This window comes from Meles meles, chromosome 13 (genome assembly GCF_922984935.1).
Source record: "Meles meles chromosome 13, mMelMel3.1 paternal haplotype, whole genome shotgun sequence".
Lineage (NCBI taxonomy): Eukaryota > Metazoa > Chordata > Mammalia > Carnivora > Mustelidae > Meles > Meles meles.
The window spans coordinates 1,893,033-1,907,440 of record NC_060078.1 but is presented as its reverse complement, the minus strand read 5'-3'; the positions used below and the strand labels follow the sequence as shown (position 1 = coordinate 1,907,440).

The window sequence follows — 14,408 nt, the reverse complement described above, 5'->3', positions numbered from 1 at the left end:
CACTGGGGACTCAAGCACATTCTTGGGGACTCTCAGAAGCACATCTCAAGAGGGCTCTGTCAGAAGGCCCGGGGGGCTGTCACACCTCAGGCTAGAGACCCATCACACCTACACACACTTACATGGGATCCCCCGTGTGCGTCCCCGCAGCCCCAGGGCAGGTGAGCTAGGGTAAATGTGTAACTCCACAGCTTGCCGGCTCATGCTGTTCGGCACGGAAAGTGTGTATCGATCACTCTGACTTCCTGGAAGGAGTCCCAGCCCAAGAGTCACTCTGGCGCCCGTCCCCTAGCCGCCGGGCTGCCTGAGGCCCCCACCCCCACGGTCGGGCCAAGTGATGTCACCGCCCTCCTCCCCAGCTTGGGCACAGAACGGTCTGGGAACGGCTCCATCCCCACCCCTCCGATATAAATAGGGCCTGGGCCCAGCCAGGGGAAGAGGCTGCTCTTGTTTTGGGGACTCGAGGAGAAGGTAAGCGGGGAGCCCATCCCTGTCAGGGCAGCTGAGTTCTGCTGGGAGGAGGGGGTCTCTGGTGGGAGCGGCTGGGAGCCGGAGGGCAGGGGTGCGTGGTGACAGGCGCTGTGGGGGGATCACTACTGAAGACGACGCCGATGTGTCCCCCTCTGTCACATCAGACGTCCGCTCATGGGCTGTCCTCCCCCTTGCCACCCCAGGTCTTAACAGAGGAACTGCACCCCCTCCCCAGCTGTAGGGCAGGGTGGCCGGGTCCCCTGCTGTCTCTGAGCAGGGCTAGGTCAGGAGCAAAGCCACGGCGAGGGGGTGGGGAGGCTAGAGTCAGAAAGAAGCGCCAGGCTTGTGCAGGGGCAGGAGCGGGGAGGTGGGCGGGGAGCAGCCTCAGATAGCCGGGGGCTGCGTCCCTGTCTCCATCCCCACAGGCTCAGGTGAGGAGTCACCTGCAGGTCTGTCTCCCTGCAGCTCCCCCAGGAGTGCTGCCTCTGGCCCTGGGTTCGAGGCTTGGGTGCCCTCAACTCATCACTTTGTATCCCCGAGCCTCGGTTTGCCCATCTATAAAATGGGGCAAACAGTGATGCCTGGCCTCCCTTGCTCATGAGCTAGGGGTATACTCAGAGAGCTAATATAATGTGAAAGTGCTTTCTAAACTTTAAGAGAAACTACAAAGACAGATTCTTATTGTTCAAGAGGAACTATAGATGGGTGCTGAAGTGTGTGGACTATGGCATCAGGGGGTCTGGGTTTGAATCCTAGTTCTGTCTCTCACTTAGCTGCGTGACCTTGAGCAAGTCACGGAACCTCTCTGTTCCTCTGCAAAACAGCATTCATTAATCCACTTAACAACGGTTTATCGAGTACGTACTACGTCCCAGGAACATTTCGGGAAATGTGGTATATGTATCAGAGAAAAAATGGAGCAAGAACCCCACTCTCTCGGGGTTTGCCTTCATGTGGGAAGAGACAGGCGATGAACACCAAACAAATAAATGCACAATAATTAATTATTTATAAGGTCATAAGGGGGTCAGTGCTGTGGGGAGAGGAAGTAAAGCAGGGTAAGTGAGTTCAGGGGGTCAGGCGTGGTGGGGGACAGTTACAGCAGGAAATGGAGTGTCACGGAAGCCTTAACAGGATGAAACGAGTCCATGGAAAGTGCTAGAACACTGCCTGGCAATGATAGGCATTAGACCAGTGTTGGCTGCCGATCTCACCGTTTCATGAAGCCACAGAACCACAATGGGATACGGAGAGGAGACTGGGCAGGGGTGCCGGAGGAGGGCCGATCCACAGGAGCCTGAAGCCCCGTTTATTCTGAGACCGTGCAGTGGGCTGCTAGGGACCGGTCAGTACGGCAGCCACTGATGCCAGCTGAGAGCAACACACAGCAGCCCCCACCCCGGACCGTGACCATGAAATTGTTTCGCTGTAGACGGTGCGTGTGCCGTGTGGGACTGGCAAAGCAGGGAGGGGGCTGTGCTTACCTGCGTGGCCCCAGCCCGGGACTGGGGCCACTTCTGCCAGATTCTCCAGCCCTCCGCTTCTACAGGGTTCCCCTGATAACTCAGAGTGCTTCGGCTTTTTACACGAGGCAAGAGCTGGCAACGCAGGTCCGTCTGGACGGGAAGGAGAACGTTCTGTTCCATTTTTGTATGTCGTGTGGCTTCTCATGAGAACGAGGGTTGGGTCACATGCGCAGGGAGGGGGGGAAGCAGTGGCTGAGGTCAGAAGTCAAAGTTCCTTTGGTGTTTGATGACCAGAGCAGAACTAAACACACAATGCTCGTGAGTTGAAAGCGGGTGTAGGTTACCAGACCCAGGAGAGGAGCGCGGAGCGCCAACGTCAGGGGGTAACTGGGTATGCCTGGGTGTGCAGGAAAGATGGAGGCGTCAAGGTGAACTTGAGCTCACGCCTCAGTTCCAGGGCTGCCCTGGGAGGGCAGGGGGATGAGTGAGGATGAGGACGGGAGCACGAAGGACGAAGCTGGCAATGCAGTCCGCGGCTTCACCAGAAGTGAGTGCGAGACCATGGAAATGACTGGGAGTGAAGGAACCCGCGCCATGAACACGGGTCCTAGGTCGGCCGAGCCAGCCCAAGAACCTTGTTTGCCACATTCTCTCTCATCGAGAGGCGAGGCGGGAGCAGAATCGCAGGGCGCTAGAGAAAGGTGCCAGAAATCCTCCTGCCAATGACAGAGACCCACGTCTAGGGCACAGGGAGGTTCCACTTCAAGGCTGCACATCAGACTCACCTGGGACGTTTTTAAAAAACTATCCCCGGCCCCAGCGCAGACCAACACCACCGGCTGTCGGTGAGAGACGTTGGTGGGGCTGGTGTCGGGCTCCACGGGGATCCACCGCGCAGGACATAGTCCCCCACGTGCAGGACACAGTCGCGGACCGGCCTGGGGCGCTGGGACAGGTGCAAACACCAGGGCTTCAGGCTGAGCCTCTGGTGCTCACCGCCAGCCGCCTGTGGGGGCCACGGTGGGGCTGAGAAACCCCTTCCCGGGCCACACCTCAGGGCCATTGTAACTGGCATCTCCGGGGGCAGGGGGAGACGGACTTCACAGTTTCTAAGTCTCCCCCAGTGAGACCAGTGGGAACCGGGCTTGGGACTGACCGGTGAGAATAAACGCAGGTCTGAATTGTTCTGTTACACGCTTTGCTGTGTGACCTCGGGAACTTTTCTTTATGCCTCAGAACTCCCCTTTCTGTGTCTGCAAAGGGGTGAAAGCTTTCCTTCCTCGCATGAACAGCCAAGGACTGGATTGGGGAATCTGTGGGCAGGGGCTTCTGGGAACTGTCACATTCTACCCATTTGGAACAGGTCTGTTCTTACATGACGCACCTGGTCTGGGGAATGAGGCGTACATCTCCTAGGCTGGGACTGCACAGATCGTTCTCGCCAGACCAACTTATAACATAGAAAAAAAACCCTCTGTGCGTCTTAGTCTCCTATCCCAAACTGGTTTCCACCTACCCCAGGGCTAGGAGGCCTCCTGGAGACTCGCCGTCTGCTCCACGGCTGGTTTTCTAGGGGAAGCTCATAGACAGAGGCAGCCGTATCAAAGTCTCACAGACTGGGTCCCTTCAACGACAGAAATCTGTTCTCTCGTATTTCGGGCAGCGACAAGTACTGATGAGCTCCTTCTGGGAGAACCTTCATCTCTCATACCTGTTCCAAGTCCAAGCTGAGATGTTGACAGATGTTTCTTCTGAGGTCTCTCTCCCTGGCTTGTAGATGGTTGTTTTCTCCCTGTCTTTCCAGGGTCTTCCGTTTGTGTGTCTGTGTCCTAATCTCTTCTAAGAGGGACACCAGTCAAATGCGATGAGGGCCCATCCCAATGACCCCATTTAACCGAAATTACCTCTTTAGAGACTCTATCTCCCAATACTGTACATTTTGATGTAGCGGGATTTAGGACTTCAACATAGGAAGTTAAAAACTTTAAGGCAACAAGGCGAATTTTATTTTAAAATCAAAGTTCCTTCAAAAATAAGTATAACAAGATGGGATCGGGAGGGAGACAAACCGTAAGAGACTGTTAATGTCACAAAACAAACTGAGGGTTGCCGGCGGGAGGGGGATAGGAAGAGGGGGGTGGGGTTATGGACATTGGGAGGGTACGTGCTATGCTGAGTGCTGGGAAGTGTGTAAGCCTGGCGATTCACAGACATGCACCCCTGGGGCTAATAATACATTATATGTCAATACAACTAATAAAAAAAATAAAATTCAGTAAAGGCAAAAAGAAGTTTAAATATTTCCATATTACTCTTTAAAAAAAGATTTTATTTATTTATTTGAGAGATGGAGAGAGGGAGCACAAGCAGGTAGGGAGTGTGTAGAGGGAGAAGGAGAAGCAGACTCCCCACTGAGGAGGGAGCCAGACGTGGGGCTCGATCCCAAGACCCCAGGATCATGACCTGGGCCGAAGGCAGATGCTTAACGACTGAGCCACCCAGGCGCCCCCCCCATATTACTCTTTATTAAACATATAATTATGACTAACCCATGATATCACTGATTAACCCAAGGTAAAAAATACTATCTGTCAGTCGCATATTCTTGAAGAGAAGCGCTTAACAACATTTTGTGAAAACATTTGTGTACATTTTTACTTGATGTAACGGACATTTTGGTATTTCTGTTTAAAATCTACCCATGTCTTACCATCGAGACATTCTCCGCATTATAAAAATCAGACAAAACAAAACCAACCCCAAAATACCACCCCCCCCCAAAAGGCACAGCTCAGCCCATGATAGCTCATCGTGGCTCACAAAGATATTTTCTTCAGAGCCTGGAATCTGTCGCTTCTCTTCGAGGTGCGTAGACCCGGATAGATTTCTCCTGGGTTCATGACCGCAGGGAACACGGAACAGCTAGACGTCCGGCTGGCGGGCACTAACGCGCTTAGTAACCTGTCGCCCTGCACGAAATGCTGTTTCAGGGAAGCGAGCGCCCCTGCCGGAGATGGCTCCTGCCGGAGTGGGCCTAGGGGCCGCAATCCTCTGCCTTGTGGCCTGGGCCGGCCTGGCCGCTGGGGACCGAGTGTACATCCATCCCTTCCACCTCCTCGTCTACAGCAAGAGCAGCTGTGAGCAGCTGGAGAAACCCGGCCCAGAGATGCCCAAGGAGCTGACCTTCACGCCCGTCCCGATTCAGGCCAAGACGTCCCCGGTGGACGAGGAGACGCTCCGGGAGCAGCTGGTGCTGGCCGCCGGGAAGCTGGAGGAGGAGGACCGGATGCGGGCGGCTAAAGTGGGCATGATGCTCAACTTCCTGGGCTTCCACATGTACAGGGCGCTGAGCGAGTGCGGGAGCGCGGCCAGCGGGACCGTCCTGTCCCCCACGACCCTCTTCGGCACGCTGGCCTCTCTCTACCTGGGCGCGCTGGACCCCACGGCCGGCAGACTGCAGGCGTTCCTGGGCGTCCCTGGGGAGGACCAGAGCTGCACCTCCCGGCTGGATGGCCACAAGGTGCTGTCCGCCCTGCAGACCATCCAGGCCCTTCTGGTCGCCGAGGGTGAGGCCGGCGGCCGGTCCGCACTGCTCCTCTCCACGGTGCTGGGCCTGTTCACAGCCCCTGGCCTGCGCCTGAAGCAGCCTTTTGTGCGGGGCCTAGCGCCCTTTGCCCCCGTCACCCTCCCGCGCTCTCTGGACTTGTCCGCGGACCCAGACGTTGCTGCTGGGAAGATCGACAGGTTCATGCAGGCAGTGACAGGGTGGGAAATGGACAGACCCCTGTCAGGAGTCAGCCCAGACAGCACCCTGCTTTTCAACGCCTACATCCACTTCCAAGGTAAGGCAAAGCCCGGGGGTGCCCTCAGGGCGGGTGCCCTGGGGGACAGTTCTCTGTGACTGCAGACTTAGTGTCCAGTATTCGGCTCAGCAGGGCCGGGCCTTGGGGACGGGCAGGGTGAGAACGTGGGGAGTCCCTGGGTGTCACTCTCAAGGAGCCGGTAGAGGCTGTCCAAGGGGCTTCTTGGATGAGCATCCGGCTAGCCACCTGCTGTCCTACTGTGTGCAGCGGCTCTAGTACTCCCTTGTACCCTGATCATTTAATCCCTTTGGGACGTGGTAAAGCAGCGCTACTGCCTGCAGGGAAAACCCACAGTGACCTCCTTAAGAAGGCACGGCCACAAGTCGGGGTCCTGAGATCCAAAACCACACCTCCCGGCCCGGTGGTCCATCTCCATACTCAGGAGTGTCTCTTGTCTCTTGAGAAGGTCAATGTCTTTGCAAAAATACCCAGTTTGCTTCCTTATGCCACTTTCATGCTGGGAGCCGTTAGAACTTCTCCCCCTCCCCAAATCCCCGCAAAGATAGTTTACTCATTCAACAACTGATCGTTGAAGACCTAATACGTGCATGCCCCTGAGCTGGGCGTCTCAGGGGGCCAGGGAGGAAGGACGCACAGGTCTGGAACCCGGGTTGCCTACTGACGTTCAAGAGGGGAGATCGACCCACGGCCGAGTGCCCCAGCTGCAGAGCTCTCGGGAAATGTGCCCTGAAAAGGCACTCTGGGGCGCCAGGCCCTCGGAGGAGGGAGGGTCCCTGGGGAGAGGACAGAGGTCTGGGGATGGTGAGGGGTGCCAGGCTGTGGAAGGACAAATGTGTGAGCAAAAAGGCTGGCAAGTTCAGGGCCAGGAACCAGAGCAAGGGCGGCTCTGTTTGGCCAGAGCCCAGCGGGGATGGGACCTGTGGGAGGCACAGCCCGAAAGAGGGGTCCAGCCAGATTTTGGGATGTGATGCTGGGAAGGGTGCTGGGTGCCGGAGCAGGCAAAGTGTTCTGGTCGGAGGGCATCCAGGCCACCGGGCTGGGGCTGTGTGCATGGGAGGCGGGGAGGGTCCCGGGAAGGTGATGCAACGGGCCCACTGTCCCGGGAGCACTGCTGAGGCAGTGACCTTGCAGACTGACAGGTGATGGGCAGGGCGTGTTTGCGAGCCAAGGGAGCCACAGCAGAGAGATGAAACCAGAGACATGGAGGTGTAATAGAGCATGACTCTTGTCTCACTCTGAAAACATCCTGCAAGTCTGTAAACCCCCACGGGGGAGGACCTCCAGCCCGTTCTGGGTGCAGGGGGAAGACGACGGACCCAGGAACCGAGGCCAGTACAGGTGCCCTCCTGCTGAGGGTGGCTGCCCCCACCCCCCTTGGAGGACAGAGGGGGGGATGCGCGGCCTCAGCCTGCTGTTCCCAGGAGGAGCCCCAGGAGGACGCTCACTGAGAAAGTCCTGCCACCCCCCCAAAAGCTGGAGAGCCACAGGTGCCTGGACACTCGGCCAGCCCCACCATGCCCACTCTCTGATCTTGCCCCTTGACCTTTCTGGGCCTCAGTTTCCATCCAACAGAGACGCACAGCCCCTCCCTGCCCAGCACCGCGCGGCTGCCTTACGAAGCCGAAGGTTGTCTCTCTGGGGAGCTCGAAGTGCCTCTTTGGTAATGATGTTCCGTGACCACGACCTCAGCGCCCAGATGGACGTTCCCGGCTCTCAAGGCCTCGGGGGTTGGGAGCCCCTGAGCTATAGGGCGCCCTTTGCCCAGGCCCTGTGCTCATCCCAACTGGCCTGGCTCTGGCAGGTTCCACAACACCAGTTGACTTAACCTCGAGAGATTTACTTAACCTCTGGGTGAGGATGGATTCTGTGCTTTTCAGCGGAGCGTCCAGGAGGGGAAGCCACCTCTGTTCAGACTCTCACATCCTTCTGTTTGGGTGGGAAAAGATTTAGTCCTTTCTTTCCCTAAATCTACAGGTCTCCGGCCAGGCCTGGTGGGCCAGCACTGAGGGCCTCCTTGGGGAGCCTGGTACAGTCACGGGGGACCCCCCGGGACAGGGCGTTCAGCAGGCGTCTTCCCCTCTTTCCGGCACAGCGGAGCCAGTGGGCCGCACCCCTCGGCCACCCCTCACGCAGCCCCCGGGGAGGCCCCCACACGGGGCTGCCCCCATCCCCCAGGGCCCAGGGCGAGCTTGCACTGAGCACTTTGCTCCGAGCCACGGCTCGCACCAGGTCCTGTGTCTGTCCTGGGCAGCGCGTGGAGCCTGATTGTGGGAGGTGTGCTTAGCTCTGCGTCCCGACTGCAGCCGGGGAGCCTGTGGCAGCAGACACTGCTCCCAGAGGGAGATGCGCGCGTGCCGCGAGGCTGCGTGGGGCCGCCAAGCTGCTCTGGGTGACGCCGGGATGGTGGACACAGGTCACGGCACGTCTGTCCAGCCCCATAGAATGTACGGCCCTGAGAGTGAGCCCTCATGTCAGCCCTGGACTCTGGGTGACAGTGATGTGTCTGTGGGGGGTCGTCCGTGTTAACGGACGTCCCGCTCCGGTGGGGCTGCGGATAGCCCGGGAGGCTGTGCTTGGGGTGGGGATGGGTTTGCGGGGAGACTCTATCCCTTCCCCTATATGCTAGGAACCTAACTAAAAAATGAAGTTTATTTCAAAAAAGAAGCCAGTGAGTGTGGCGGGCTGCAGGCTTTGGGCCAGGACAGGTCTGGGATGAGTTTACCTGGTCAGTTCATGGTGGCCTAAGGTCCCTGGTTTCCTCTGTGGGCCTTTAAGGTGACAGGTGTAAAATCTCAGAGCGGCACCTGGCGTGTCAAATGTCTTCACCACGGGCCGTTAGCGTCACCGTCATGATCTCAAACGGTTGGCTCTCGCAGGACGAAGACTCGACTGGCCCTTGGGGTACAGGGTAGGGCCTGCAAAGCGCAGGGGTGGGAAGATGCCCTGCGGCCCGGGGTTTGCCGGGGGAGGCTGCGGCACAGGCTGGGCTTCGGCTCTCCCCGTGGTGTCCCCAGCCCTGAGCGCATCTGCCTGCCCCTGCCTCGGCTGACCCGCCCCTCCTTGTCTCCTCTCTGGGTCTCCAGGACGGCTGAAGGGCTTCTCCCTGCTGGGGGGGCCGCAGGAGTTCTGGGTGGACAACGCCACCTCAGTGTCGGTCCCCATGCTCTCGGGCACGGGCACCTTCCAGCACTGGAACGACGCCCAGAACAACCTCTCCGTGACCCGGGTGCCCCTCAGCAAGAGCGCCTGCCTGCTGCTGGTCCAGCCCCACGGCGCCTCGAGCCTGCAGAAGGTGGAGACCCTCACCTTCCAGCACAAATTCCTGACGTGGCTGAAGAACCTGTCTCCCCGGTACGGCTCCCGGGACACCGGCTGCCATCTCTGGGGCGGCTCCCCGTGGACAGTGGGGAGCTGGGCCCATCCGTCTGCCCAGGGCAGGACGGGACGTGGGGGGAGCAGATGTGTGGGTGTTGGCTGAGCCTTGGACTCAGGATGGGGAGGGGCCGGGGGGCCCTGCTGTTCTGGAGCAGAAGGCCTGTGCGTTCACGCATCACCTGTCCATCTGTCCACCCGTCCACCTAGCTCTGCAGGTGTCGTCTCTCTCTGGGCGCAGGAGAGGGAAAGGAGTGGGGAGTGTGATTTCCTTGGGGTTGGGCTTACCCGCTGTTTTTGGAGGACTGCGTTTCAATCCGCCCCAAAGTGGGGACCTTTTGATGCCAGGACCACCAACCATGCCACCCTTCCCCCACCCCGCTCCCTCCCCCATCCCCAGTCTGCTGCATTCCCAGAGCTTCCCAGAAGGGTTCGGACCCCTCTGGGAGGCCTGGGGGAGAGGATTCCCTGGGGAGCTGTCCTTTAGTCCAGAGCTCCCCGCTTTGCTGCCCGAGTCGTTCGCTCCTCTTTCCAACTGGCGGGAAGAAAGCCATTCCTGTGCGCTGGCGCGCTGCGCTTGACCCTCGTCCGCAGCCCAGAGCAGTGGGGTCCGGAAACCTGCTCTGAGACCATCACTCAGGGACACACTGGCCTCCCGAGGGCAACGCTCCTTTGGAAATCAGTTTTGGTTGTGCTGACGGTAAATGCCTAATGGCAAGTGTACCATGCGTACATCTCTAAGGTCACCATTCAATGGCATGAAGCACCCCACACTGGTGTGAGCCCCCTCCCCACCGTCTGTCTCCAGAACGTTTTCAGCTTCCCCAGTGGAAATGCAGCCTGCCCACCCCCACCCCACTCCCCCAGACCCTGGCTGTGGCCGCTCTGCCTCTGCTCTCTGTGAATGTGTCCGTTCTAGGACCTCAGAGGAGCGAACTCGTACAATGTCTGTCCTTTTGCGACAGGCTTGTTTCACCTGGCATGACGTCCTCAGGGCTCGCCCGTGTGGCAGCGCGGGTCGGGATTCCCTTCTCTTATGGCTGATGTTCTGTTAGACGGACAGACAGGTTTCGTTCGTCCCGCCGTCTGTCCGTGCATGCTTGGGTCACTTCCACTGTCCGGCTGCTGTGGGTAATGTATGGGTGTGGGTGTCGCGTAAATCCCATGAAGGCTTCGGGGGTCACGGGAAACATCCCCGGGCTCTCGGGGACGCCAACGGAAGGCAGAGGCCCTACAGGCAAGTCGGCTGAGTTGATGTCAGCAACACGACCGCCTGGAGATCAGGAACGGGCCGTTCCTCCCATCGCTCTCCCCTCCACGGTCCTTCTGTGTCATGAATGCCACTGCACGGTGGTAGTGAGACACGCTGCGTTATTTCAGAGAGCAGCACTTTACAATTATCCACATAGTCCTGCTTTGATGCGGCCGGCTGAAAACCAGGGTAGAACGAAGGACAACTCATGGCCAACCCCACTGAGCGCTACTTGAAGCACATATCCTTCTCACAGTATTTCCAAGGACACGAGAGTTTTTTGTTGTACTTGTTGCGGACGAACTTTCCCTAGCTGGGCGGGGGGCCCCAGGGCCTCCCAGGGGGAGCCACCCGGGACTTCCTAAGCGTGTGTCACCCCCGCAGGACCATGCGCCTGACCGTGCCCCAGCTGACACTGCGAGCCTCCTACGACCTGCGGGACCTGCTGGCCCAGGCCAAGCTGCCCACCCTGCTGGGGGCCGAGGCGAACCTGGGCAAAATCAGCGATGACGACCTCCGAGTCGGAAAGGTACTGTCTGTGCCGGTGATGTCTGGCCCGAGTGATTCCGTGTGTTCACAGCGGGGGAGGTGGAGATGGAAGGGACACAGAGAGAGCTTCTGCGGTGCAGGCAGGGGAGGAGCGGAGGAGAGCATGGCTATGGGGCTGTGCACCCGGGGTGGGAGAGAAGTGACCAGAACTTTCCGGGGCTTTGCAGGGACAGGCGGAGAGCAGCAAACCCTTCCCCACCATGTGTCTTTGGCTCTGCCCAGCATGGCCTAGCCTCGGGGTCCTTCCCAGATCCCACAGCAGGGTCGGGACTCAGGCCATGGGATAAAGACCCAGTGCGAGCCCTGCCAGAGCTGCATGCTCCAGGGAACACTCAGCAAGAGTCAGACCATCCCTCTGCCTGAATGATGTCTCCCTGGAGCTGGGGGGCCTGGAAGTGCTGGCACCGGGTTGGGTACTGGGAAGAAGGGGGCCTTTTGCTGTTCTGGCCTTAGAGATCACTGCTGGGGAGCATCAGTCCTGCTGCTAAATTTGTAGAATGAACCGAGCAATGGCGGACCACAGCCAAGGGGCCTGGGGTTCTGTCCTGGAAAGTGAGGTGGCAAGTGTGAGACCGGTGGGTTGGAGGGATGCTCTGGCTGAGTGGGAGCCATCTACGCCGAGGGGCATGTATGGCATGGGGGGGCTGGAGAAACAGCTGTCCTGCACCCTCTCCCTGGGCCCCGAGGGCTGTCAGGAGCTCTCCCAACGCTTGCTGCTTTGCAGGTGCTGAATAGCATCCTTTTGGAACTAAAAGCAGACGAGGGAGAGCAGCCCACAGAGTCTGCCCCGCAGCCGGATGGGCCCAAGGCCTTGGAGGTGACCTTGAACCGCCCGTTCCTGTTTGCCATTTACGAGCAGGACTCCACGGCCCTGCACTTCCTGGGCCGTGTGACCAACCCGCTGAGTGCGGTGTGAGGCCCAGCCCGCCCGCAGACCTGGCAGTCACCGCGAGCAGGGCAGCGGCCCCGAGCCGCGCTGATCTGTCGCCTGTCTTCCACTCCGCCTTCCAGCGAGTCAGCTTCGAGCCCGGAGAAAGCCGTTCCCCTCCCCTCTAACGAGCAGCGGGACCTGCAGGCAGAAGGCCTACCGGGTTCTTCCGCTTCTCCTGGGCCACGTGGGGGGGTACCAGGAACCGGAATTTAGTATAGGACAACTGTTCAGGAAAAAGTCTGAACAGACCAACTGGATGGTGAAGCCGGAAATTGTTTCCTTTTTATCAGAGAACAGGAATTGGGTTTTACAATCCCACGGTTTTCCCTGCCCTGGGCGTAGATCGGTTGGGGAGGCGTGAGCCGCTGAGCCACCGAGCCGCCGTCCCCGTGACGCCTTAGCCTTTGTTGGTCCCGGGCTTCTTTCCCAGGGTGCTGTGATCTTGGAAAAACACAAGCGCCTGAATTTATGTTAGAATGTAATACCACGGCTAATTATCCCTTGTGTTATTAATAAATGTCTTGCAACAATAAACAAAAGAAAAATTCTTGGGCCGCCTGGGTGCCTTGGTTGAGCGTCTGCCTTCGGTGCAGGTCATGATCCCGGGGTCCTGGGATCGAGCCCCACATTGGGCTCCCTGCTCAGCCCCTCCTCCCACTCCTGTTCTCTCTCGCGTCCACTCTCTGTCAATAAGTAAATAAATAAAATAAACATATCAAATAAATAAAATTTAAAAGAAAAAGAAATTCTTTCCTTCACAGAAAAACAAAAACCTGCCATTAGCTGACAGATTGTACACACCAAGTCCTTTCTAGGGCTTTGAGCCATATTTGGGGCGTATTTCCACGGAAGGTGTGGGCCAGGACTTAGCCATCACGTGGAGAAGTTTGCTTCTGGACGTTTCCGTCCCTAAGCGGCAGGTGGGTGCATGGGGGAGGCCTCAGGCCCCTACGTGCAGCCGGGAAGGAACAGGGCCCATGGGCACTTCTTCCTTTCCGGGGACACAGGGTTGATGGTGGTGCTGACGACAATGAACCCGTTTCCTGATGTACATACAGCGCTCTCTCCGGCCGCCTCCACCGGCACTGAAAGGACCAGGCAGGCTACGGACTACGGGGCCCACCGACGAGGGCCCAGGGGCATGCGGCGGCCGGCCAAGTGTCTGGGGTGACAGCGGGGGTGACCATCTCCGAGTCGAGCCTGGTCTCTCCGTTTGCGGACACAGTGGTGGGGGCAGAAGCACCCGTGTTCCGCTCACACCACGGCTGCGCTGCCCACAGTCCGGAGCGGACAGAGCGTCCCCCTCACGTTCCAGTGCCCGGCTAGTCTGGCACACACCCCCCTGCTCCGGGACCCAGGGGACAGCTGGGCCAGGCACGTGAGAGGCAGCATGGTAGGGGCTTAGGGGCATGGGTTCCAGAGATGGATGGGCTGAGCAGGAAGCCCACATCCAACGCTGTCCGCGACCCAGAGCAGGTGACCTCCCCTCTCTGGGGCCCCCTGCCCTTCTGTGCCAAGTGGGAAATCCTTGAACGAATAAATGAGAAATAACCCCATCATGCCAGTGGCAAACGTTTTGGGGGTGCAGGCAGCACCCATCCCTATCTCTACAGCTGCTGGCGAAGCTTTCTGCTGGGGATCATTTCAGTTCCTGGCCCCTCCCATCCCCCCGCCCCCAGCTCCCCTTCCCTCAGATCAGCCTCGCCTTCTGGCTGCACAAGGAGGCCCCAGACACGTCACACCGATCCGGATGGATGCTTGAAAGTTCTAAGGCTTGCGGTCGGCTGCCTCCTTCCAGAACGTGAAAGAACCTGAGCAAGGGGTGCCTAATCCCCCACAATCCCCCAAACCTCACGACGTCAGCCTGAGCGATATGGGCCCCCAGGGGGATGAGTGCGACACGGCACGAGCGCTTTGCACGGTCACGTCGAAGACGCAGCGATCCACATGCCCTGAGCCCTCCCCGCGGCATGTTAATGAACTGTGGGTGCTGCTCAGGGGCCCCCTTTCCATAGCTGGCAGAGACTCGATTCCCGAAGCAGCCCCTACCCCGCTGGGCCAGCCCTGGCTTATTTTCCACCACGCTCTGCGCTCCCTGGGTCCCTCTTCCCTCTGCCCAGTGTGGGGCAGAAGCTGCCCTCCAAGTCTTCTCTGGCTTGGGCTTTCTGGAATGGCTAGGAGACGCCAGGGCTCTGGGGAAAGCCGGACGTTCAGGAGGCAGGCGTGCCTGAGACTCTCACAACTCAGCCCAGCACGTGGTGCGTGTTGGGGACGCAGAGCCTCGGGTCCCACCCAGGCCCTGGAGTCCAGGTCTGCATCTTCCCGTGGCCCGTGATGCACACAGGACTTCAGGTTACAGCCAGCGCAGAATCCCCTTCCCAGCACAAGCCTCTAGAAGGGCCGGGGCCACAGCCAGCAGCACCGGCTCCCGGATTCCCGCTCTCAGGGGGAGGACGCATCTTCAGTCGGAACTAACCCTGACAGCGTCTCCCGTGGTTCCTGAAGCGACTGCGGTTGGAAAGTGGTCTAGACGGGTGCGTGAG

At 58.9% G+C, this 14,408-nt stretch overlaps 1 protein-coding gene across 1 annotated transcript; it reads left to right on the top strand.

Moving 5' to 3' along the window:
- The first annotated feature begins 412 nt into the window (after positions 1-412).
- On the top strand, positions 413-12,412 carry AGT (angiotensinogen). The gene is made up of 5 exons (XM_046027694.1): positions 413-471; positions 4,928-5,779; positions 8,845-9,112; positions 10,770-10,914; positions 11,659-12,412. The coding sequence occupies exons 2-5, from the start codon at positions 4,951-4,953 to the stop codon at positions 11,848-11,850; spliced, it is 1,434 nt and encodes a 477-aa protein (XP_045883650.1). The 5' UTR covers positions 413-471; positions 4,928-4,950; the 3' UTR covers positions 11,851-12,412.
- The last annotated feature ends 1,996 nt before the right edge of the window (positions 12,413-14,408 follow it).